The sequence below is a fragment of the Neovison vison genome, chromosome 2 (assembly GCF_020171115.1).
Source record: "Neovison vison isolate M4711 chromosome 2, ASM_NN_V1, whole genome shotgun sequence".
Taxonomy (NCBI): Eukaryota; Metazoa; Chordata; class Mammalia; order Carnivora; family Mustelidae; genus Neogale; species Neogale vison.
In genome coordinates, this window is record NC_058092.1 from 55,720,734 (window position 1) to 55,748,286 (window position 27,553).

Genomic DNA, 27,553 nt, shown 5'->3' on the forward strand with positions numbered 1-27,553 from the left:
GAAAAACTAGATAGTGCCTGATTTAGAGAGAAAGCATGACACCTTGAGGATTTTTGCTATCTCCTGGAACTTTTACTACCTCATGGGTCCACTGATCTTCATTGATTAGTTTCTTTCTTTCTTTTTTAATATAACAGCTTCATAGAGTATAATTCACATACCATATGATTCACCTTATTTTAAGTATAGCATTCAATGATTAGTCACAGAGTTATGCCGCCATCACCACAATTTTAGAACATTTTCTTATGCCAAAAGTAAACACTATCCATTAGTAATCACTCAATTTCCCTCAACTTTCCCTTCCTGAGGCATCCACTGGGTATTTGCCTACTCTGGACACTTCATACAATGTGTGGTCTTTTTTGAGTGGGTCTTTCATTCAGCACAAGGATTTCAAGGTTCATCCGTGGTCTAAAAGATAGATATAAGTACCTCATTCCTTTCTATAGCCAAATAATGTATGAATATACCACATTTACTTTATCCATTCATTAGCTGATGGACATCTGGGTTGTGTCCACTTTTTGGCTATTATAAGTAATGCTTCTGAGATATTCGTGTACAAGATTTTCGGTAGCATAGGTTTTCACTTCTCTTGGGCATGTGCTTAGGAATAGAATTGCTGGGTCATATGTTAATTCTGTTTAATGTTTTGAGGAACTGCCATACTGTCTTTTAAAACAACTACATTCCCACCAGAAGTATATGAAGATTCCAACTTCTCCACATTCTTGCCAACTCTTATTTTTATCTTATTGGTTATTGCCAATCTAGTGGATATGAGTTAATTCTTTCAGGTCCCACTTACTTGCCAACTCAGGTTCCAGACAATGAAATTGCATTATAAGTTTGGAACTGGCATACCACAATTTGAGAAGATATATTTGTTGAACTAAAATTTGCCAACCACCACCTAATTCCCTATTTTGTATCATTAAAAAAATTCTCCAAATATTTTGACTGTTTATTATAGTTTCTCTTAAAATCCATTAATTGCATTCAGTTTCATATGTTTAAGTTATTTACACATGGGTTTTTTGAGAAATACATCTAGCTTATAAAGTGAGAAATACCTGTAGCAGTTATGAGTATTGAGATTGTTCTCAGTACTCAAAAGGTCACCTTTAAAGTGTTAAGAATACATTTATTAAAAGAGCATGCTTTCAGAACTATCCATTGGAAAGAACAGAGAGTTTCAAATTTTACTTTTGATTTCCAGTTCTGAGATTTATCAGTTAGTTGTCTTTTATGATGCAAATAGCAGAAAACCCAAATGCAATGACTTAAACCAGATGGGGTTTTACTTATATCAAGCCATAGTGGTAGGAATTATAAAGCTGTCATGATATTCCAAAGCCTTTTTCCACCTTTCTCCTCTACAAGTTTTACTGTGTTGACCTTAATCCTTAGAAGCTGCACCTCTAGGCTTCTCATCTAAATTCCAAGCAGGAAAAGTGGTGAAGGAACATCCCTCCCACCCACAGACTTCCATGGCATCCCATTGGGTTACATGTCTACTCTATCTGGATGGGTACTTAGGAGAAGAGTATCGTTGCTAGAATCTAGTACTATCATCTAACAGTATCTGCCATAATTTCTAGCTGTGTGATCTTGGAAAAGTTATTTAGCTTTGCCAAGCCATAGCTTCCTATGAAATGAGGATAATACCATACTGGGTTCCATAGTTTATAAGAACACAAACTATAAAAAGTGAATTGCAAATAGGAAATGCTTAAAAACAACAACAAAAAGGCAGAGTATTATGGCAACATTCAAGGCTGACATCCTAGGCTTGTTTGATTTGTTCTTACATCAAAACTGACTGATCTGGGTGAGGAGATTAACATAAGGCCATTAAAAATGATCATTTATAAGATATTATAAATAATAATTTTACTTACATTATTTCCAAGTAATAGTTATTATAAGTAGGTGAACATCTAGAAAGAGATGTTTAATGCACTCTAAAAGTAAGACTTTCCTGGAAAAAAATAATAAAAATTATAAGTAAGACTAATTTTTTAGCTGCTGTGCTTATGTCAAAGGAAAACTCCACACATTCATTCAGACTAGAAATGTAAACTCAATATGGGCAAGAATTTTTGTTCACTTCTGTTATCACTTGAGCCTCAACTGGGGCCTGCTGCATTGTAACTGCTCAATTAATATTTATTGAGTGATTATTCCGATAAGTAGAAATAGACATTTCCCACATTCTCCCTTCACAGTCTAGTTAAATAATAATAATACAAAGTCTTACATATTAGAAAAACTTTTTTCACAGTATTTCTGAAATATAACAGTAAATTATAGTCAACTCAGACAAACTTAACCCAAATTCTGAATTAAGTCCAGATTAATGTAATTTTATCATATTTTAAAAAGGACATAAAAGATGTGAAGGATTAGCATAAAAACGAACATTCTCCTGTAGCAAATTCAAAGAAAGAGCTCCTCTAAGACAAATTGGAAAAGGGAATAAATATCTGTCCATCTTATAGTCAATTAAAAACACACCAATGAGCTGAAAAAAATTAGAGAAAATAAAGTTAATTTTTATAACCATCAAAAAGGTCTTTCCCCCCAGAAAAAAATTTGTGGTTGAGATAGTTTTAAAAAGGTTATTCTAGATCCTTGGTTCTCAGGGTGTTTTCCACTTTGGCAGATAGGTATAGAGATCAGCATTTGCAAGGTTTCACTTCCAACCTATGTAGTTCTGTTTTCCAGTAAAATCACATATACAGAAGAGGTATTTTACCTCAGTCCACCCACTTTGTTCCACTAGTGGCAGAAAGGTGGTATTCCCTCCACTGCAGCCTATGGGTCCATCATGGCTTCCCTACTGGTGGTGGGTTAAGTTGTGAAAGAAAGGAATTATATCTGTGTTGCTACAAAAGCTTTCGTTCTCCCTAGTATCTTTTTGGTAACCGCAGGAGCAGAACTGCACAGCAATTCACACACCCTCCTCTACCCCTCTGTATTTTGCTATATATCAATAAGTGGTGATAGGAGAAACCAAAGAAGAAGAAACATCTACCTACTATTGTCTCTTACCCTAAACAGCTTCATGTAAATATGTTCTTTATCTTGGAAATTCTTGGAATGTCTATTGCAGTGTCTTCTACTCAATAAATACTTGTTGAATAACAATGAATGCACAATGGCCCTTCATTCCATTCCATTCAAGCTAATTTAGCAAATATTTATTTAGCATTTTGTGACTTCTCATTACCATGTTAAATTCTAAAGATTTTTTTTGTAGATAGGCATCATCTCTGTGCATGACAAGGTCATAAACTTATTAGAATAACACCAACGATGGAATTTTCAGGCACTATGAGAGACCAGTAGGGCAATTATTTTTAGATGAAATATCATTTTAGACCCTCTAGGTCAATTGCCTATTCTGTCAGTTCATAAGTTCTGCTTGTTTTGGCCATTTCTACTTCTCCTCCATATGCATATTCCTAATAAACAGAAAGAGTTCCTAGGCGTGATTCTAAATATTCTGAAGACTGTGATCTTATATTTCAGTAATTCTTCTAGGACCTAATAAGCAATTCATGTTTTTAAATCCATTTCCTCACTGATTCTGCACCCATACTAGGAAAGCTAATTCTGACTGGGGACAAACACAAACTTACCTACTGATGGGACTTTGTATTAATGACCATTAATCTCAATGGGCCCAGGTAGCCACCCACAATCCTGCTACCTATCACTGGCCAAGTCATTCACCCACTAAGTCAATAATTATTTCATTACTTTTTCCTCTAATTTCTAGTCTTCGGTGTCTTTTCTCCCTCCTCATTCTTTATTAATGACCTGCTTTCTAATTTCACTGAGAAAATGGGAGCAATGAGAAATACCATAAGCTTCCTCCATCTACTGATGCATTAACATCTGACCCAAATACTTGGTCTTCCTTTCTACTACTGTGGATGAACTGCAGTTGCCCTGAGGCCAACTCTCCACCTCCTGTGCTAGATCTTACCCCTCCTGTCTCTTGGAGGACACTGCTCCAACAATTTTCCTCCCTTTTTTTCTGCATGGTCACCTCTTCTATCTTTACTGGATCACTCCCACCAGCTTTCAAACAAGCTGCAGCATCTGCCCTCTTGAAAAATGCAAAATTTCTTGGTCCTTCCTCTCTCCACTACCCTATCTCTCTGCTCCTCTTTGTGGCAAAACTCAAGGAGTTGTCTGTATTTTCTGTCTTTACTTCCTCTCTCATCTTTAACCTAGTTCAGTCAAATTTTTGCGGTAGACTGAGACAGGTCTTATCAGTGTCACTGACAACTTCCCCATTAGCAAATCCAATGGTTTCTCTCAGTCCTTATCTTTCTTATCAGGAGCATTTAATTAAGATTTTCACTTCCTTCTTTTGGCGTGGAGGACACTGCTGCCTTTTGATTCTCCTCCAAACTTCCTGGACACTTTTTCTTAGACTCTTTGGCTGTTGCCTCTTCATTTCTAGTAAAGTAATAGGTCCCCATAGCTTTATTCCTAGGATCTCCTTTTATTTCTATCTATACTCATTACCTAAAAGACATAACGCAAATTCAAAGTGTAAAACTTTGCAATTTATCTACCTCAAGTTTTGACATCTCCTCTGTCCACAGCTACCATATATCTAACATCTTATTCAACACTCTCTCTTAGACATCCAAAAGCCATCTCTAAGCCAACCTGTTCAGTACCAAATACCCTGTTTCCTTTACTCACACTGCATTCCCCTTCTCAGTAAATGGCAACTCCATCTTCATATTATTTAGGTTAAAATCACTGGAGTCCTCCTAGATTCCTCCCCACCATGCCCTTAACAAAATTAATCAGCAAAACCTATCATATTTGACCTCTTCTTACTACCTACTTTGCAACCCTGAGCCAAACCATATCATCTCTCATGCTGAGTTAGTAGAAGAACTTCCTAAATGTGCCCTAGCCTCCACTTTTGCCCTCCTACAGTTATTATTATATACAAGTAGCTGCAGTAATTCTTTTCACATGCACCTCAGATCATGTCACTCCTCTGCTCAAAACTTCCCATTTCACTCACAGATCAAAGCCAGAATCCTTCAATGGCTCTGTGTGACCTTATAATAACTTTGAAATTTCCCTCCTCCAGACTCTTTGATCTCATGTTTAATCCCTTTCTATCAGTCTTGCCTAAACCAAACATCACTGATGTCATTGCTGTTCCTTGAACAGGACAAGCAAGATTCTGAGTCGTTGAGTATCTCCAGAATGCTCTTTCTCCAGAGAGGAGGAAAGTCACCTTCTTAGACAGGCCTTCCTCATCTTCACCTTCCAAAAAAGAAGAAGAAAAAGAAAGAAAGAAAAAGAAGAAAATCCCCACTCCTGCTTCAACACTTCCTACCCCCTTTTTGCTTTATTTTTCTTCTAAACATTATCACCACATGGCATATCGTTTCCACCAGAATGCGTGCTCCATGAAGGCTAGGACTTTACCTGTTATATTTTGTTTGTTTTCAAGCACAAACTGCCCCACAAGAGGAATTTCACTGGTGGCACTAGTTTATTTTCCTCTTAAAAGACCAACTGCAAACAAATGAAGTAAACATAACCTCAAGATTTTATTGTCTTCATGATAAAACAAAATACGAAGTTTAGAACTATATCACTTGACCCTTTCTCTTATCTCCTGTCAATACAAAATGCTTGCATCTCTTAACAACCAGCATTCTCTTAGATCTGCAGTTGGGCTCAACACATGCAAGTCTCAGCACAATCCTCTTTGTAGTTTTAGCCTTTTTCCGGAAAATCAGCCTAGTCTGCCCACCATAACCACTCTGCTTCCTTTCATAAGGCTGCTTTCCCGGGCCTAAAGAGAATCTTTGCCTTTCTTGTACTGTGTCACTATTGTGGGGTTGGTGCTTGCCATACTTCTTGCAGAAAGTCCGATGGGTTTTAGAAACATTCTCCATGTTTGTGAGAGTGCTATAGGCTCAGAAAGAAAGAATAAGAGGGACATTTATCTGTTTTGTCCATTGTTGTACTCCCAGTGTCTTAAGTAGTGCTCAGACCATAGTGAATGTTAAATAAATATTTGCCGAATGAGTGGCTAAATAAATAGAAAATACCATTCACCATTATTACCATAGATTGGCAGTGTTTATTGAAAATCTATTAAAAACAGCTAGGGTGAGGTGCATGGGAAACTTCGGAGACATATAAATCATGCTGACATCCTTCAACAAATAATCTGTTATGTGTTAATAAGCACACAGAAACCAGAAATAGAAATAAGAAATTTGAAAACTTTGCAATATACAGTTCCATGTAAAAATTGCCCCAAAGTTATAGTCATTCATTCATTATTACTAGTTCTTCATCTAAAACAGTGTTTGTGATCTAGGTGCTAATAAGAAGTTAGACTTTAAAAGCAGAATTAAATTACCTAATAACTATGGTTAATGTCGGTTTAAGAATATATTTCCATTTTGACTGTGGTCTCAATATAAAACATAAAAGAATTAGCCACAAACCAAGGACATACATGTGGTTTTCTCTAACTGGAAAATACTCAGAGATGCCCTACTTGCTACTTACCTATATTTGCCATCTTCTTATTTTCACATTTGAAATTTTATTGAGCATGAGGTTAGCATACCTCGAAACAAACTCTCTGTAATTTATTTACATTCCATCTTATTTCAAAAGAAATATAAGGGAACTATGCAAACATCTGAATTTAATGGAAGGATTTGATTTCATATACAAGTAATACAAAAGAAATTTTGCTTTTTGAAATATAACAGCTTTAAAGGTTTCATTTGTATTCTTTAGAATGTGTAAGTCTTATCATAAATACCTTTTAATTCAAAATAATTATTGTGTGTTCAATAAGCCCTTAATTGCATGTGAAACCACCTGCTCCATGCTTCCTTATCTCACTCACTTATTATTCATGATCACAATGATGTTATTCTGTTGTCAGATGAGTAAACCGAAGTACACTGAGGTTAGGTAACAGGCTCCAAGTCCCACATTTTATCAAGGGGCAGAGCTGGGATTTGAACCTAGGTTGTTTTTTTTTTTTTTTTTTTTCCTAAAACCCATGCCCTGAGGTTTTCATCATTATGACATGTCCTTGTCCTAGCCTGGTGCTCATAGTGATCTCCCTGCTGCTGAAAGGAAAGAGGCAGCACTGGCAACTATACACTGAGTGTTAAAAACCTGAGCTGAACTGGAGTAGTTACTTCCACCTCCATGCCATTTAGACGCCTCACCCTTATCCACATTATCCCTGTCGGTCTTACAGAGAGATTCCTTGGTTGCCTGCTGAGCTTCTCCTGCTCTGGTGGTGGCTATAAGTTTAAAAATACAGATATATAAATTCTATAGTATTTTGATTCATGAATACATTTATCACATGGTAGAGTGAGGCTGGTCTCTCTTTTCCTCCCTGGAGTTCTGTGTCTCAGCAAACATGCCCCTCTAGAGTCTAACAGATCACAGTGGCCGGCAAGTTATAATCCTGGCTGGGATACTGCGGGGCTGGAGAAATTGGGGGAGTTGCTGAATAGATGCATAGATTAATAGGACCTAAAGAGTGCAGCTGTAGAGGTGAAATGATTGTGATTTTTAAACTCTTCCTTCCACATAAATCCTATCAAGTCAGTCCCCCAGGACAGAAAAAAGTTGATGGTATTAGATAAAGAAACTGAGCAGTGCTTGCCTAAGCAGCACAAATACTATAATTGAAACAGTGCAGAGAAAGCGAACATGACCCCTAATCGAAGATGACATACAAATTTGTGAAGCATTTCTATTTGTCAAATATAAGAATTTAGGGTACTTGTCTTTTCACCTTTGTTCAAATTCCAAGGTTGTTTCCCTCCAACTTAGTAGATCTATATTGTTAGGTTTCACAATGTAATAAAATTAACATAGGAATCTACAAGTAATATACCAAACAGATAATATAGAGCTAAGGCTTAGACCCTGGCCATAGCTATCAAAACAGGAACAAAAGATAAGAAAATAATAGTTAAAGAAATACTTCACCTTCTATGGTTGGCTCTTAAGTGATGGAGGAAAAGTTGTTAAAATGGCAAACCAAGGACATCAGAAAGGCAGCATACTGTTGACAATAATGGAGAAGTACGCAAGAAGAAGAATATACGATTCAGTTATAAATATGCTATATTTCTGTTCTCAGGCAGATATACAAATGCAGCTCCCAGTGAGAGTGCAGATATTCAGTATTGTATGTGTGGAATGTTTGTCCATTGTTGTCACTGGACCAGGAAGTTGAGTGAGCTGAAAGAACAGTAAGCACCAACAGATTTGACCCTGACTGTGGTGGGGTTAGAGGAGTAGAGAGGGCAACCCAAGTGGAGGGCTGAAGAAGGAAAGATGTCACTAAGCATGTGTGAGAAAAAGATGTAGGCTCTTTCACTCAGAAGGCAGGGTCTGAGTAGCCAAGGGAAGTAAGACTTGTAAGTTTTCAAGAGGGATGACTGCTACAAAGAGGATTCAGAGGATTTCACCTTGGAAAGGACACCGTTTTAGAAGAGTATTTTCATGGGAAAAGTGAAGGCAGAAGTCACAACAAAAAGCTTAAAGAACAAGTGGAAATGGTAATTTAGATGTAGTTACCAGGATATAGAAAATCTGATTGAGACACTTAAGAAAAGGAAATCAGAAGAGTTCGTAGTTCAAAGGGTTCAAGAAATTCAAACTTAGTGAAGTCTAGTGCAGTGTTATGAATTGATCTGAGTACAGATAATGGTGTTTAAGAGTCTGAGGTGGCTCAATATTTATCTCTGCAAATTTTCCTCATGAATTCTAAACCAACTGAGAGAAATAAAAAAGCCAATAGGTGAAAACAGAAATATAAAAATAGTTATGTTTAAATATTTTAAAATATATATTTAAATAATGAAACATTAAAAATACTTTATAATATTTATTACTGAAGAAGCTTGTTAATGGAGAGCATGGCTTTGGTATGTGGCAAAAGTAAACCTTCTAAACTGATCTTCCCAGAATAAACAGTTACTGCCACTGCCCTCAATCACAGCCAGTATTAAACAGCTGCGCAACCCCACTTGGGGACCAACTCCTCTAAATCTTATAGCTTATTAGAGAAGATCAGAAAAGATAATTCCTGTGGTCTTCTGACTCCCAAGGGAAAATGGAAGAGAGGAAGGGACTGTGAGGTATACAATCCAGTTCTTCATTAGTAGAATCAGGTCTATCTTCAAGAAGGATGAGGGAAGGAGGGACAGAGGAGAACAGAGGAGTTTTGAGAACAGTTTCTCCTCACAGAAACCAGAAGAAAAGGGAAGAAACATTTCCCAATACTCCCCTCACCACGACCTCCAGTCTCTACCCCCTAAAAATATTGTGGAGTAGAAATTTTTAAGACTGATTGATTAAGTAATCTCTCCACCCAATATGGGGCTCCAACTCAGGACCCCCAGATCAAAAGACACATGTTCTACTGACTGAGCCAGGCAGGTGTCCCAGAAATTTTTTAACAGATACAACAGAAAGGCTCAAACTTGCTAACAAAAGCCAATGAAACTAATAAAATTTAAAATTTTAGCCTTAACAAATAACATTTGAAAATTCACTAAGTTAAACTGGCTAATTAGAGATCCTCACTCATTCCATTATAAAAGCTTAGATAAATATAATTTGAAGTGATGATTTAGTAGCTCTATTTCTCACTCCAAACTGTGCTTCTCCCCTCTATCTTCTCCATCTTCTTTGGCAGCAAATGACTTCCTTTTCACCTTACCTAATCAGCCACCAGATCCAGCCAGTGCTCATTTCAAAGTCCACAGGAAGTCTTTCTGATCTTGTCTACTTCAAGTTATTTCTTGCACATTCATGCTCCAGAGAATTAACATGCTGAACTTTCTTGAAAATGGCATGCCACTTCAGTTATTTGTTTTATAACATGCCGGTGTGGGGGGGGGGGTTGTTATTGTTTATTTATTTTTGTTTTTTCCCCTGGAAGGTTGGTCTTTCTCTACCCCATCCAGATCTCTCACCCTATCCTGATCCTTCAAGCCATTCTTACCCCTCACTCTATACCTGGTAGAAATGTCGACTCAAAGCCCATGTACTGAGCTCCTATGCAATGCTCCTTCCCAGAGGGTACTCATTTATTTCAAGCTCAGTCTAGAGTCAACTTATCCTGTAGGCATAATGTCCAGGACCAATGATATCTTTTGGAGTCCATGAAAATGCTTAATTTCATTTAAAATCAGAAGAAAAGGGGTATCTAGGTGGCTCAGTGCGCTAAGCAGCTGCCTTCAGGTCGGGCCATGATCCCAGGATCCTGGGATAGAGTCCCACATTGTGCTCCTTGCTCAGTGGAAACCTGCTTCTCCCTCTGCTTGTGCTTGCTCTCACTCCCTCCCCTCCCCATGTCAAATAAATAAATAAAATCTTTAAAAAATATATAAATGAAATAAAATCAGAAGAAAAAAACCATTAGGTCAAAGAAATTGTTTTAAGATGTAATATTGATATATTTGCTTTTATATCAACAGTCATAGAACATAACCTATATGAACATATATATGTATCTATATAAGTATACACATACCCACACACATATGTTCTATTTTTTTTCTGGGTAGAAGAATCAATCCATAAAGGCAAAAGGATGTAAGACTCATGAAAGTCATAGTCTGGCCCTGAAGAGTCTTGAATTTATTTTTAAAAATTTTCAAAATTAAATAAATTTTGTATTCTGAAAGCAGGCTAAAAAAGTAGTATGAAAAAATTGAGGAATGGGGCACCCAGGTGGCTCAGTTGGTTAAGCAGCTGCCTTCGGCTCGGGTCATGATTCAAGGGTCCTGGGATCGAGCCCCACATCGGACTCCCTGCTCATCAGAGAGCCTGCTTCTCTGTCTCCCCACTCCCTGCTGCTCTGCTTACTTGTGCTTTCTCTCTAGCTCTCTGTCAAATAAATAAATAAAATATTTTTAAAAATTGAGGAATAACTCATTCAAACCAAACATAACTGTCATCACAACTTTTTTTTTTTAAGTTTAGAGACAGAAGAAGAGCAACAATATCTTTCTTCAAGTTGTATTAACATCTCTACTGATTCATTGCAAGGTGGCAAGAAATATTTGGTTTGGGTCCAAGCTGCAAATGCATTGGGCATGGAGAAGTCAAAACAACTGCAAATTAATCTGGATGATATAGGTAAGAATGAGAAATTAATAAGTCTTTACAACTAAACAACTCATTTGTACTGACCTAGTCAAACGAAGTCTAGCTCTGAAAGGAGTTCCCCCAAAGGTCCTGCAGGTCATGATACAGAAAACAAGAACTACCCAGCCTGAAACAACTCAAAGGTAAGTCCAGCTACCATTTTGTTGCATATCTTTCCAGTCTTATTTCTACATGGATGCATGTGGTTTTACACATATTTATTGAGAACTTATGTTCAAGCATTGTTCTATGGGCTAGGGATAATAAGATAAGCAAGATATCTACTGTCCTAAATATCTTGCAATCTACCAGGGAAGATGGAAAGAAACAAGGATTATAATAAACTATGGTAAGTCTTACGTTGTGAGAAGTACAGCATACTAAAGAATTCTATTGCATATACTATTTTGGAAGTTGTGGGGTTTTTAAGTTTTACAAAAAACATAAAAAATGGTGAATTATGTGAACAACTCTGTTTTTACCAGCCAGGTTTTGCTTCAGATACTTTAGAGTTTCCCTTCTAAAACTTATAATATAAATACTTCTATTTTTTGAATCTACAATATTATTTTTAATGAATGTCTTTAATCACTCTTTTATTGTTGGAAATGTAGGCTGTTTTCAAATTTTCACCATTATAAACTATAGTACCATGAACAACCTTTTGAATAAATTTTTTCATAATAGTTGCTTCTTTTTCCTTTTTTTTTTTCTTTTTTAAGATTTTATTTATTTATTTATTTTTAAGAGAGTCAGAGATAAAGTGCGTACAAGCATGGGCGGGAAGGGGAGAAAGAGGGGGAGAAACAGACTCCCCACTAAGCAGGGAGTCCAACTCAGTTCCATGCCAGGACGCCAAAATCATGAGCTTAGCCAAAGGCAAGTGCTCAACCAACTGAGCCACCTAGGCATCACTGGTATTTTTTTTTCCCCCTTAAGATAAATTCCAAAAGGTAATTGCCCCTGAGTTCTTTAAAGCTACATCCCAGTCCTAAAGCCAAAGTTCAGCCAAAGAGCACCAAGTGAATCACCCTCTATTTGGACATCCTAGTACCAATTATTTCTGTTTTTATCATTAAGGATGATTTCAGTTAAGCTCATATTTATGGAGCGCTTTCTTAAGTGTTAACTGCTTTTACAAAAATTACCTCATTTAACCCCCCAAACAACCCTATTTTGTAGAAGAGACTGTAATTTCTACTTAAGGGAATCAAGGCTAGGTGGCATTATAAATTTTGAGACTGTGGAGCTAGGAAGCTCCAATTCCAATATTCTCATCTTCTATCCTCAGTCTTTATTTAAAAGCATGGTATGTGTCTGACAACTTCCCTGCTGATTAGTGATCTAGGGGATGTGACACCTTTTGCAGTACAACATGGGTATCCTTTGGGGACCACTGGGGTCTTCCACTGGAACTAATATCTCAACTTCTCAACTTCTGCTTCAACTAAACTCAACTATTCCTGCTAACAGGTTTGGTTGAAAAGTCTGTCTCTATGCTCTGAATATTGGATTTGAAAACAAACACTGCTGACTATGATGATGTAGTCCACAATGTATAGTTCTCTTGACCATGGTGCACCTGTTTTTGTAAATTTACAGTTTGAGGTAGGATGCCATAAAATGCCCTTTTCTTAAAACAGGGTCCCCTCAGTGGATTAAGGATGTTTAGAGGCTACCATGTCCTGTATCACTTTGGCAATATCATCTTTTAGAACTAAATTATTTATTAGTAGTATCACTGCTATTAATATCATTGTGATCTTACTATCATCACATCCATTTATTAAACGCCTACAGTGTTCCAGACAATTAATATGTAAATCACACTTAATTCTGGAAACAATCATACATGGTACTACTGTACCCATTTTACAGATAAAGAAAGAGATAAATAATTTGCTCAAGATCCCACAGCTAGTAAGGAGAAGAGCCAGATTTCATTGCAGACTTGCTGTCTTGTGAAGAAGGTTAATCACCACCCTTTCTCCCACAAAGGGAAAATCTCATCTGGCTACCACTTTCAAATCTGACTTCTCACACTGTGGACCAGAAAGCCTCTTGTTTGGAGTTGTTATTCCACTTCTTTTTTTTTTCTCTAAATCTCAAAGCAAACTCTTAGAAACTCAGGTAGAAAAATATAGGTTGACTGTGTAGGACACTCCACCCAACAAAGCTACCAGATAATTAATGGATGAGCTATACTCATTTGTCACACTTTTAAGAATGAGACATTGCAAGTTAGATAAATGAACTGTTCTATGAAACTGGGGGCAGAGGATTCCCCTGAGAACAATTTCCACAAAACAGCTACAGGACTGGGCTTTAATTAAGTTAGATGGCTGGGTTGAAAGGCAGGCCTGAGCTACTAGTGCAGTAACACTGTGCCTAAGGGACTGTGAGAGGTGTGCCTCAGCTTCTGTGGAGAAATAAATGCCAGTGCAGAAAGTGCAGTGTCTTCTAGTTGCCATTTTGAAAGTTAATTCTCACATAGGTAAATATATGTGGACATTTGGACATCTATTTGGACATCCTAGTACCAATTATTTCTGTTTTTATCATTAGGGATGATTTCGGTTAAGCTCATATTTATGGAGCAGAAGATACCAAAACACTATAAATCCAGTACTTCATTTCAGTACAAGTGAAGACTAAACACATGATATCTATGATGAATTTGACAGTTTTTTAAAAACCCAAGATATGATGGGAATGTTTGAAACCTAAACAATGGGAGCAAACGTTCAACATTTGAGTCATTTAACATAGTCAAGTATTTATTATATAGCATGTTTATTTGAAAACATATGAGGTCATGCAAACCTAAAAGCTTAGGTCTCTGTTGCATCGACCTGCCCTGTGCTGACTCTATTTTAAACCTGACTTACTATTCCATCTGCATTTCTCATAGGACTAAACAGACTTTGCTTCCTCCCTGAAGTATTTCTTTCTGCAGAACGGTCTCAGGAATGCTTGTGCTACTCTACCAATAAGGCCAGACTCAGAAAAGAGAGGGAAGAGTGGGTGGGTAATTTAGCCTGAGGGTGCTTAAATGGTCCCAATTGGTCTCAGAACCCTGGGAAACAACTTCTCTGACTATAGAAATCTGCAAATACTGATCCTCATTACAAGAAGCCTACACTAGTAAAAGGAAATCAACAGTGGCATTCGGATGATAAAAGTTCAGTACAGTAATCTCTTTAATTAGACTGATTTTTGTCATTACTTCCTTCCTATGTTAGCTTTAGCTCAAGGATTTTATTATAGTATTATAGGACGGTGCTACTAAACAGCAACTCTTCAATTTTTGTATTTCTCTATAAATCATATACCTGGGCAAATAGTTTTAGATACTAAATCATTAATAATAAAACAATCATATTCCCAAAGAATCCTTTATATCCCTAGAATAAATGAAAAGGAAACTAATCCATAGAGAATATTAAACTATAATAATGGTCCTTAAAAACACACATATAGGCTCTTCAGTTCTTTGTTAAATAATAACTCTAACAAAGTCATGGGTTTTCATTGTTCTGTGGTACACATAGGAGAAATGGGACGTGCCAATGATTTAATTATGTTCAGACAAAACAAATGTACAAGAACTAATACAATTTAGAAATACAGAAATTCCAGTTACATCTTTACTCCTATAGGGTACAACAAAACTACAGTAACATAACCCAACAGAATTTCACTTTCTTTTTAAAAATTATTATCACAGAGCATGGCAATAATTTATAAAGCCTTAGAGTCTTATGAGACTTGCTTTGTTCAAATCATACTTTCAAGTAGAGATTTATTTTAATAGATAACAAAATAAGTTACCAATAGATTTAATTATTCATATGTTTCCATATGTTTCCCTATGACACAAGAGAATAAAAATATTATTGTGAAAGGTCTCAATTTAATATCTTATCAAATCAATAGATAACAAAATAAGTTACCAATAGATTTAATTATTCATATGTTTCCATATGTTTCCCTATGACACAAGAGAATAAAAATATTATTGTGAAAGGTCTCAATTTAATACCTTATCAAATCAGATTCTCTGAACTAAGTTTAGAATGCAAAACATCATTTTCCCGGGACGCCTGGGTGGCTCAGTTGGTTGGACGACTGCCTTCGGCTCAGGGCGTGATCCTGGAGTCCCGGGATCGAGTCCCGCATCAGGCTCCCAGCTCCATGGGGAGTCTGCTTCGCTCTCTGACCTTCTCCTCGCTCGTGCTCTCTCTCACTGTCTCTCTCTCTCAAATAAATAAATAAAATCTTTAAAAAAAAAAAAAACAAAAAAAAAATCATTTTCCCCTAAATGGATGCAGGAAGGAAAAGATATCTCCTTTATCTATTTTTCACTCTCTTTTGTTAATAAGGCCAGACTTTGGAATTTCATCATTTAGGATTATAAGGGAATAGGAGGTGGGGGAAAGGTGGACTATAAGAGTCCCACTTAAAAGAAATAGAAAATAGGTTGAATTAGAATTTTACTTAACAGCAGCAGGTTTTGCCTACACAATAGCTTAGAAAATAAGTAAATATTGTTAATCAGATCATGAAATTGTTTTTTAGTATTTTGAGTTTTAAAAAGTCTATTTATTAATGAAAAGATATTGATTTCTCCAAGGCAAGTTTTAAACTGCTAAGTATTTATTTATTCATTTAATTTTCTAGTGATACCTTCTGCATCCATCATTTCCAGGGCTGAGGATATAAATACTGCAGTGCCCAAGACCATAGTTCACTGGAATAGTCAAACAAAATTTGAAAAGGTTTTCTGTGAAATGAGATACAGGACTACAACAAACCAAACTTGGAAGGTAAGCTAATTTTCACTGTTCTTTAGCACATAAGTGAATGAAAGAAAAGCCAACCTGCAATGGACTTATGATGTTTATTTCACATGTTTTCATCTGTTTGTCTGATACTCAGACCACTCTAGCTTGTTGGGTTTTTTATGTAATCTCTGTGTCCAACACGGGGCTCGAACCATGGCCCCAAGATCAAGAGCTGCATGCTCTACCAACAGCCAGCCAGGCGCTCCTTAAACCACTCTAGTTTTACCTAGAACCACTCCTTAAACCACTTTAGTTTTGTTTGTTTAAAACTATTTATTTATTATTTTATTTATTTTAATAAATATTATTTTTAATAAAAAATAGATTTTATTTATTTATTAGAGAGAGAGAGAAAGGTGGGAGGGGCAAAGGGAGAGAGAATCTCAAGCCGATTCTGCACTGAGTGTGAGCCTGACTCAGGGCTAGATCCCACGACTCTGAAATCATGACCTGAGCAAAAATCAAGAGCCAAGGCTCAATTGATTGAATCATCCAGGGGCCCTAAAACCACTTTTATTTTAATAATCATTACCATATGTTTCCGAACGGATACATGTTTCCTGAAAATGTCCTCTTAACCTTTTTTAAGTTGTTAAATGGACAAGTACCAACTAAGAGAGATCTACTTGGCTCCTTTTAATTCTGTGCCTCCTAGAGTGAAATTTACATCAGTGATGATATATAAGATGTAAGCATTCTATGCTGAAATTTAAAGGCATCTCTGGTAATAACTTCAAAAAAAGGACTTCCGATTTATGAGAATCTCTTTTCAAATTAAAAATGCAAGTCAAATTGTAATATTTGTTACTAATATAGGCCTCAGGGGCACCTGGGTGGCTCAGCCATTAAACATCTCCTTTCGGCTCAGGTCATGATCTCAGGGTCCTGGGATGAGCCCCGCCTTGGGCTCCCTACTCAGCAGGAAGCCTGCTTCTCCCTCTCCCACTTCCCCTGCTTGTGTTCCCTCTCTTGCTGTCTCTCTCTCTGTCAAATAAATAAGTTATATCTCTAAATAAATTTTTAAAAACTAATATAGGCCTCTGTCTTATATGAAGTTAAAGTAAAAAGTGAATGTCTAGACAAATTATTATTTAATGTCAATGGTAAGTTACCAACTGACTTAGAATAGTCATAGGTACAAGGTTCATTAATGAAGTCATGTCACATAACAGCACTTGTGAACATTATAATAAAAACTAATTTGAACCATGGAAGAACACTAGTCTGACTGAGGAAAAAGTTCCAATTTTGGTGTATTTTAAAAGAAATGCCATTTTATTATTTTTAAGTAAAATGAACTACCATTTAGTCAAACTAATTAAGGACTGGAATTTCTGGCTCTGTTTAATTAAGAGTTATGTACCATATTTGACTTTATCTGTTTTCAGGGAGTTAAATAAAATGGTATGTATTTAACACTAATCTTTGGAATCATGCTAACCATCAGCTTTGCTGCAGAGCAGTGTGTTTCAAGAGTGTTGAGAAGGTGAGGGTAAAACTACACTGATTTAATATTTAAATAAATTTAAATATTTATCTACTTTAAGGATTGTTCTCTAAAAATAAATCCCTAACATCAACCTTATTTACCCCTGTTCATTTACATCAGAAATGTGATATGAACTTTACAGTTTAGATTACATTTAGAAGTGATCCCACATTGTGCATCATTTGGTCAATTATCAAGTGAAGATCCTGCCGGACTCATTGACTAAATAGTTATGGCGTATGTGTGCCCAGCAAGTTTGCGCTTAAAGCCTGGGACAGGCAGGATAAAAACAAAACACAACTCCACAGTCAATCCTCTTGCAAATGTGGAATTTAGGTAAATTTGAGAACAACTCAAATGAACTCCTCTGTGTCTTAGATATTGAGTCAATAGAATTTAATTCTAATAGGACACCTGGGGCCTTTTGTTTAGTGTCATGGTCATAGGATAATATTATTGATAATACAGAAATCCCTTATTTGGCATAATTAGGAGGAGATTATAGGCTATGAAAATGTTTAGAAAATAAAAAGTAATTACACTTTCAGTATCACTGAACAGTTTTCAGAAACCGTTTTCTGGTTGAAACTCTTGTTCTTTGCTCCCCCTGCTGGTGCTACGATGCCCTTTTGAGATTTGGTAACCCAGAAGCAGGTAAATGAAGGAGCTTGAGAGTATTTGTTATCTCATCTACTCTTCATGCTGATCCTTTGGGACAGGTAAGTATTAGCTCCGCTACAGAAATGAGGATGCAGAGCTGGAAAGACCTCAAGCCAGTTTTTTTTCAAACTTACACTTTTAGTAACTAAATGCCTCTCACAGACCTTATGTCACTTTGGGCACCCAAAATACTTGGGAAATGAAAGAACAGGCTTCAATCCAAAACCTATATCCTATCCCTTCTACCATGTTTCCTCTAAATATAACCATTCACACAGAGAAATGTGAATTACCATTTCTATCCAGATGACCCGTCTACTCAGTAAGAGCCAGAATGAAAGTTTGATTTTTTTTCCAATTTATTTATTTTCAGAAAAACAGTATTCATTATTTTTTCACCACACCCAGTGCTCCATGCAAGCTGTGCCCTCTATAATACCCACCACCTGGTACCCCAACCTCCCACCCCCCCGCCACTTCAGACCCCTCAGATTGTTTTACAGGTCCATAGTCTCTCATGGTTCACCTCCCCTTCCAATTTACCCAAAAGCACATACCTTCCCCAATGTCCATAACCCTACCCCCCTTCTCCCAACCCCCCTCCCCCCAGCAACCCACAGTTTGTTTCATGAGATTAAGAGTCCCTTATGGTTTGTCTCCCTCCCTATCCCATCTTGTTTCATGGATTCTTCTCCTACCCACTTAAGCCCCCATGTTGCATCACCACTTCCTCATATCAGGGAGATCATATGATAGTTGTCTTTCTCCGCTTGACTTATTTCGCTAAGCATGATACGCTCTAGTTCCATCCATGTTGTCGCAAATGGCAAGATTTCGTTTCTTTTGATGGCTGCATAGTATTCCATTGTGTGTATATATACCACATCTTCTTGATCCATTCATCTGTTGATGGACATCTAGGTTCTTTCCATAGTTTGGCTATTGTGGACATTGCTGCTATAAACATCCGGGTGCACGTGCCCCTTTGGATCACTACGTTTGTATCTTTAGGGTAAATACCCAGTAGTGCAATTGCTGGGTCATAGGGCAGTTCTATTTTCAACATTTTGAGGAACCTCCATGCTGTTTTCCAGAGTGGTTGCACCAGCTTGCACTCCCACCAACAGTGTAGGAGGGTTCCCCTTTCTCCGCATCCTCGCCAGCATCTGTCATTTCCTGACTTGTTGATTTTAGCCATTCTGACTGGTGTGAGGTGATATCTCATTGTGGTTTTGAATTGTATTTCCCTGATGCCGAGTGATATGGAGCACTTTTTCATGTGTCTGTTGGCCATCTGGATGTCTTCTTTGCAGAAACGTCTGTTCATGTCCTCTGCCCATTTCTTGATTGGATTATTTGTTCTTTGGGTGTTGAGTTTGTTAAGTTCTTTATAGATTTTGGACACTAGTCCTTTATCTGATATGTCGTTTGCAAATATCTTCTCCCATTCTGTCAGTTGTCTTTTGATTTTGTTAACTGTTTCCTTTGCTGTGCAAAAGCTTTTGATCTTGATGAAATCCCAATAGTTCATTTTTGCCTTTGCTTCCCTTGCCTTTGGCGATGTTCCTAGGAAGATGTTGCTGTGGCTGAGGTTGAAGAGGTTGCTGCCTGTGTTCTCCTCAAGGATTTGGGTGGATTCTTTTCTCACATTGAGGTCCTTAATCCATTTTGAGTCTATTTTTGTGTGTGGTGTAAGGAAATGGTCCAATTTCATTTTTCTGCACGTGGCTGTCCAATTTTCCCAACACCATTTATTAAAGAGGCTGTCTTTTTTCCATTGGACATTCTTTCCTGCTTTGTCAAAGATTAGTTGACCATAGAGTTGAGGGTCTATTTCTGGGCTCTCTATTCTGTTCCATTGATCTATGTGTCTGTTTTTGTGCCAGTACCATGCTGTCTTGATGATGACAGCTTTGTAATAGAGCTTGAAGTCCGGAATTGTGATGCCACCAACTTTGGCTTTCTTTTTCAATATCCCTTTGGCTATTCGAGGTCTTTTCTGGTTCCATATAAATTTTAAAATTATTTGTTCCATTTCTTTGAAAAAGATGGATGGTACTTTGATAGGAATTGCATTAAATGTGTAGATTGCTTTAGGTAGCATAGACATTTTCACAATATTTATTCTTCCAATCCAGGAGCATGGAACATTTTTCCATTTCTTTGTGTCTTCCTCAATTTCTTTCATGAGTACTTTATAGTTTTCTGAGTATAGATTCTTAGCCTCTTTGGTTAGGTTTATTCCTAGGTATCTTATGGTTTGGGGTGCAATTGTAAATGGGATTGACTCCTTAATTTCTCTTTCTTCTGTCTTGTTGTTGGTGTAGAGAAATGCAACTGATTTCTATGCATTGATCTTATATCCTGACACTTTACTGAATTCTTGTACAAGTTCTAGCAGTTTTGGAGTGGAGTCTTTTGGGTTTTCCACATAGAGTATCATATCATCTGCGAAGAGTGATAATTTGACTTCTTCTTTGTCGATTTGGATGTCTTTAATTTCCTTTTGTTGTCTGATTGCTGAGGCTAGGACTTCTAGTACTATGTTGAATAGCAGTGGTGATAATGGACATCCCTGCCGTGTTCCTGACCTTAGTGGAAAAGCTTTCAGTTTTTCTCCATTGAGAATGATATTTGCGGTGGGTTTTTCATAGATGGCTTTGATGATATTGAGGTATGTGCCCTCTATCCCTACACTTTGAAGAGTTTTGATCAGGAAGGGATGCTGTACTTTGTCAAATGCTTTTTCTGCATCTATTGAGAGTATCATATGGTTCTTGTTCTTTCTTTTATGGATGTGTTGTTTCACATTGACTGATTTGCGGATGTTGAACCAACCTTGCAGCCCTGGGATAAATCCCACTTGGTCGTGGTGAATAATCCTTTTAATGTACTGTTGAATCCTATTGGCTAGTATTTTGGTGAGAATTTTTGCATCTGTGTTCATCAAGGATATTGGTCTATAGCTCTCTTTTTTGATGGGATCCTTGTCTGGTTTTGGGATCAAGGTGATGCTGGCCTCATAAAATGAGTTTGGAAGTTTTCCTTCCATTTCTATTTTTTGGAACAGTTTCAGGAGAATAGGAATTAGTTCTTCTTTAAATGTTTGGTAGAATTCCCCCAGGAAGCCATCTGGCCCTGGGCTTTTGTTTGTTTGGAGATTTTTAATGACTGTTTCAATCTCCTTACTGGTTATGGGTCTGTTCAGGCTTTCTATTTCTTCCTGGTTCAATTTTGGTAGTTTATATGTTTCTAGGAATGCATCCATTTCCTCCAGATTGTCAAATTTGTTGGCGTAGAGTTGCTCATAGTATGTTCTTATAATAGTTTGTATTTCTTTGGTGTTAGTTGTGATCTCTCCTCTTTCACTCATGATTTTATTTATTTAGGTCCTTTCTCTTTTCTTTTTGATAAGTCTGGCCAGGGGTTTATCAATTTTATTAATTCTTTCAAAGAAACAGCTCCTAGTTTCATTGATTTGTTCTATTGTTTTATTGGTTTCTATTTCATTGATTTCTGCTCTGATCTTTAGATTTCTCTTCTCCTGCTGGGATTAGGGTTTCTTTCTTGTTCTTTCTCCAGCTCCTTTAGGTGTAGGGTTAGGTTGTGTACCTGAGACCTTTCTTGTTTCTTGAGAAAAGCTTGTACCGCTATATATTTTCCTCTCAGGACTGCCTTTGTTGTGTCCCACAGATTTTGAACCGTTGTATTTTCATTATCGTTTGTTTCCATGATTTTTTTTTCAATTCTCATTTCCCGGTTGACCCATTCATTCTTTAGAAGGATGCTGTTTAGTCTCCATGTATTTGGGTTCTTTCCAAATTTCCTCTTGTGGTTGAGTTCTAGCTTCAGAGCATTGTGGTCTGAAAATATGCAGGGAATGATCCCAATCTTTTGATACCGGTTGAGTCCTGATTTAGGACCGAGGATGTGATCTATTCTGGAGAATGTTCCATGTGCACTAGAGAAGAATGTGTATTCTGTTGCTTTGGGATGAAATGTTCTGAATATATCTGTGATGTCCATCTCATCCAGTGTATCATTTAAGGCCTTTATTTCCCTGTTGATCTTTTGCTTGGATGATCTGTCCATTTCAGTGAGGGGAGTGTTAAAGTTCCCTACTATTATTGTATTATTGTTGATGTGTTTCTTTGATTTTGTTATTAATTGGTTTATATAGTTGGCTGCTCCCACGTTGGGGGCATAGATATTTAAAATTGTTAGATCTTCTTACTGGACAAACCCTTTGAGTATGATATAGTGTCCTTCCTCATCTCTTATTATAGTCTTTGGCTTAAAATCTAATTGATCTGATATAAGGATTGCCACTCTTGCTTTTTTCTGATGTCCATTAGCATGGTAAATTCTTTTCCACCTCCTCACTTTAAATCTGGAGGTGTCTTCGGGCTTAAAATGAGTTTCTTGGAGGCAACATATAGATGGGTTTTGTTTTTTTTATCCATTCTGATACCCTGTGTCTTTTGATTGGGGCATTTAGCCCATTAACATTCAGGGTAACTATTGAGAGATATGATTTTAGTGCCATTGTATTGCCTGTAAGGTGACTGTTACTGTATATTGTCTCTGTTCCTTTCTGATCTACCACTTGTAGGCTCTCTCTTTGCTTAGAGGACCCCTTTCAGTATTTCCTGTAGAGCTGGTTTGGTGTTTGCAAATTCTTTCAGTTTTTGTTTGTCCTGGAAGCTTTTAATCTCTCCTTCTATTTTCAATGATAGCCTAGCTGGATATAGTATTCTTGGCTGCATGTTTTTCTCGTTTAGTGCTCTGAAAATATCATGCCAGCTCTTTCTGGCCTGCCAGGTCTCTGTGGATAAGTCAGCTGCCAATCTAATACTTTTACTATTGTATGTTACAGACTTCTTTTCCCGGGCTGCTTTCAGGATTTTCTCTTTGTCACTAAGGCTTGTAAATTTTACTATTAGGTGACGGGGTGTGGGCCCATTCTTATTGATTTTGAGGGGCGTTCTCTGAACCTCCTGAATTTTGATGCTTGTTCCCTTTGCCATATTGGGGAAATTCTCCCCAATAATTCTCTCCAGTATACCTTCTGTTCCCCTCTCTCTTTCTTCTTCTTCTGGAATCCCAATTATTCTAATGTTGTTTCGTCTTATGGTGTTACTTATCTCTCGAATTCTCCCCTCATGGTCCGTAGCTGTTTGTCCCTCTTTTGCTCAGCTTCTTTATTCTCTGTCATTTGGTCTTCTATATCGCTAATTCTTTCTTCTGCCTCATTTATCCTAGCAGTGAGAGCCTCCATTTTTGATTGAACCTCATTAATAGCTTTTTTGATTTCAACTTGGTTAGATTTTAGTTCTTTTATTTCTCCAGAAAGGGATTTTATATCTCTGGAGAGGGTTTCTCTAATATCTTCCATGCCTTTTTCAAGCCCGGCTAGAACCTTGAGAATTGTAATTCTGAACTCTAGATCTGACATATTACCAATGTCTGTATTGATTAGGTCCCTAGCCTTCGGTACTGCCTCTTGTTCTTTTTTTTGTTGTGAATTTTTCCGCCTTGTCATTTTGTCCAGCTAAGAGTATATGAAGGAGCAAGTAAAATACTAAAAGGGTGGCAACAATCCCAGGAAAATATGCTTTAACCAAATCAGAGGGGATCCTAAATCGTGAGGGGGGATTTCTCCCCCCTCACGATTGGGTGAGGGATCTCCTCTGATTGGGATCTCCTCTAATTGGGAACTCCCAATCTCTTCTGATTGGGATCTCTTCTGATTTGGGGATAAAAAGAGGTTCAAAAAGAAAAAAAGAAAAAAAAAGGAAAAAAAAGATTGAATTAAAAATTCAATCAAGAATTAAAAAAAGAATTAAAAAAAGAGATTAAAGAGATTGGGATCTCTTCTTTCAGAAAGTGGTTGTTTTTCTGTTTCTAGAATTGCTGTTCTTCTTCTCTTCGATCTGCCGATGGATTTGTAGGTGTTTGCAATCTTTAAATAAGCTCTCTAGCTGATCTCCTGCTAGCTGAAGTATTCTCAGCCTGCTACTTCTCCGCCATCTTGACCGAAAGTTTGATTTTTAACATTTGCTACTTTATCAATTTCATCTGGGTCATATACAAAGTGTTGTCTTTATCCCCTTGTCAGGAGACAGGAAATCAGAGGCAAGAAGAGGAGGAGATATAAAGGACTACAGATTTGATCTTCAACTTCATCTGTGCCTCTGTCATATTACTTGAGGGAGATTCTTTACTTAAAAGAGACAGGCAGCCAGCCATGCAAGAAAACCATGTGGCAGTTCCTATCTTCTTTGTGCCTCATTATCCCAATACCTAATGTAGGAATAAGATAGTCACCTACCTCATATGGTTGTGGGGACGATCAAATAATATAGTTAGCCCCCAGTCTGGAATAGAGTTCAAGTTCAGTAAATACTGGCTGTTGTTACTCTTCGCTTTAACCTACGAGGAGAGCCATGCAACAAGTTCGGTGGAGCAAAGGAAGCCCTCCTGAAAAATCAAGATTACTGAATTGAGGTTGGTTTTCATCTGCCTTTAACTAACCTATACAGACTTTGAAGTATTGAAGGGAACCAGCCAGTTCTTCAGGTGATCCTGCAGGGCTGACACCATGGGGAAAACATTTATCTACTTGTTGCTTATCCTCATGGATTATCTCCCTGGCACCTCAAACTTGTGTTAAAAATTAAGCTCACAGTCTTCACCAGCAATCCTTGCTCATTTCTGTATATCCCATCTCAAGAGCATTACCATGCTGTATATTTACCTGCTTATACTTCTATTTCCCCGTCCTTTAACTATAATCCCCTGGAAGGCAGGCTGTTCCATAATCGTTTTTTGTATCTTCAGTGATTTTTATAACGTGTAGTTCATGCAGATGACACATGAAACATTAGTTATAAATATTATTGTTTGCCTTTAATAAGAGCCCACCAGTAGTGATAGTAAGGCAGAGAAGTCTTTGCTGCACATTCCAGTAAGTGGATTAAGGGAGACTCCTTTCTCTAACTAAACTCGATTAGGGTATTGGTAACCTTTTTTTTTTTTTTAATATAACTTCAAGATTTTATTGTCTTCATAACAAAACAAAATGTGAAACTTAGAACTGGAACTTGGCCCTTCCTCCCAGTTCAAAATGCTTACATTTCTTGACAACCAACATTCTCTTAGATCTGCAGTTGTGCTCAACACATTCACGTCTCAGCACAATCTTCTTTGTACTTTTTAGACTTTTCCCAAAAGATCAGCTTTATCTGCCCACCATAGCCACTCTATTTCCTGTCATAATGTCACTTTCCCTGCACCTAGAGAGAATCCTTGCCCTTCTTGTACTGTATCACTTTGTGGGGTAGTTTGCTATACTTCTTACAGAAAATGCAGTGGGTTTTATAAACATTCACCATGTTTGCAAGAGCAGTATCAGCACGGAAGTGAAAAAACTTCTTATTCAAGGACCAGAGAGTAAACATTTTAGAATTTGCAGGGCTTAAGTTCTCTGATCTAAAGACTTGACTTTGCATTTGTTGTGTGAAAGCAGCCACAGGCAATATACAAATGAATGGGCACGGTAAAATTTCAAGTTTGGAAATGGAAATTTGAATTCCATATAATTTCCATTCATCACAAAATGTTCTTTTATTTTCATACAACCATTTAAAAATGTAAAAACATTTCTCAGTTCTTGGAGTGCATAAAACCAAGCATTCTTTCTTTTCCAGGAAAGGCTAATAGAACAGTGTACAGATAGCAAAGGATCAAACATTTGACCTTTGCATTTCAAAAGTGTAAATACTGGTATAATCACAAAGAACAGTGATTAGTCAGGACAAGTTTTCTCAATCAACATCCCACTCCCTCATCCACCAAACACTATGTAAAGATTAACTGGGCAGGCAGAGAGGAAAGTTAGAAGGGTGGAGGGAGTTAGGAAGAGGAACCAAAAGAGTTTAGACAGTGGTAGGTCCCTGAGAAGGGCTCCTTCACCCTGGGCTTGCCCCAACTAGAGGGCTGGAGGAAGTGGAAATTAGAGGCCTGACTAGGCTGGAGATTCTCCTTCCCTCCACCCAGTGATGCTCCCAGAAACTTAATGTAACCCTAAGAGAAGAGGGTACCTCAGACTGATGGAGAATCAGTTTCTATGCCTCACCTCCATTCAGAATTAAGATTTTAAATAGAAATAAACTGCCAAAAATAGTCATATTTCTTGCACTTGAGATTATACTCTCTACATAGGCACTCAATTACATCTCTCAATGTTTGTTTTAGCCGCTGAAAATAACTTGAGGTAACATTTTGTGTTTACAAGACCCTGAGCAGTCACCTGGGTTGCCTCATGGTGAAAAAAGTCTGCTAACAGTTCTGTAAAATTCTTGCATTTTAGAATTCTGGCTGTGCTTTAGTGTATTTCTCTTCTTCAAGGGGACTTATCTATAAATGTAATGGCAAGAGACATACTAGAGAATAACTCCCTTCCAAGAGAAGCAAATAGAAGCAGAGTACATTTGAAAGTCAAACTTCCAACTACAAGTAAAATCTTCCCTGGATCCCAGGAGACCCTAGATGCCTGCCTGTCATACTTACATGGCACAAAATTCCAAGGGCCAAGGGTGGAGACATAGCTTATGGATACTCGGAATGGTACTTTAAATGGATGACATTCCCAAAACAGATAGTTTCATGAATTTTACATTTTCACTACATTGCAGGTTTTAAAGATTTATGTTAAGATTGTGTTTCCACAGAAGAATCCCTCAGTAGGATTGATAGTTTGCTCTTTTTTAAAAAAAATCTTTACAGTTTCAACTTTCTTTTTCATGAGTATTTGTAACTGTTTCTTCCTGGTTATTGTCTAAGTGCATTTTTAGACATGTTTTATGGTTACTTGCAATCGTGCTTCACTTTTTTTTCAGTCAATCCACTTATCACAACATACGGAAGGTATGTAAATGCCTTGGTTTCTCTCTCCTATTTGAACCAGCTTGTTAGGGGGTCATCTTTCATTATGTTTTATAGCAGGTCATAGTGCTCCAGAAAATGATTTGTAAGTTTAGACCTCAGCTATGTGCATGCTTATCTTCCATTGGGTTTTCATAGCTCAGCCTTCTTAAGTGTTTTATTTTCTCTCTCTCTCTCTCTCTCTCTCTCTCACACACACACACACACACACATATAGGCTTTATAGAATCAGCAAAAGTCTACAATAAGGACCAGTTTAGCAGCTTAGTTTGTGAGTAATTTTCTCCAAAAGTCATCACTAGCAAGTGAAATTATTTCAATATTCATGAAGAATTATTGATGTAAATATCCAACTGCAGAGAGAGTGAGAGAGAGAGATTGAAGGGGAAGGGGGGAAAAAAGTCTG

At 37.3% G+C, this 27,553-nt stretch overlaps 1 protein-coding gene, 1 non-coding gene and 1 pseudogene across 2 annotated transcripts in view; 2 read left to right on the plus strand and 1 right to left on the minus strand.

Moving 5' to 3' along the window:
* The window catches only part of IL23R (interleukin 23 receptor), a 60,767-nt gene that overhangs the window by 10,751 nt on the left and 22,463 nt on the right, over positions 1 to 27,553 (plus strand). The window contains exons 4-5 of the mRNA XM_044236431.1: positions 11,039 to 11,199; positions 15,889 to 16,034. Coding sequence (XP_044092366.1) covers positions 11,039 to 11,199; positions 15,889 to 16,034 — 307 coding nt within the window. The remainder of the gene's footprint in view (positions 1 to 11,038; positions 11,200 to 15,888; positions 16,035 to 27,553) is intronic.
* LOC122898733 lies at positions 5,640 to 5,951 on the minus strand (annotated as a pseudogene).
* LOC122901587 lies at positions 7,698 to 7,804 on the plus strand. Its single transcript, XR_006383583.1, has one exon. It is a non-coding gene; the product is annotated as a U6 spliceosomal RNA (small nuclear RNA).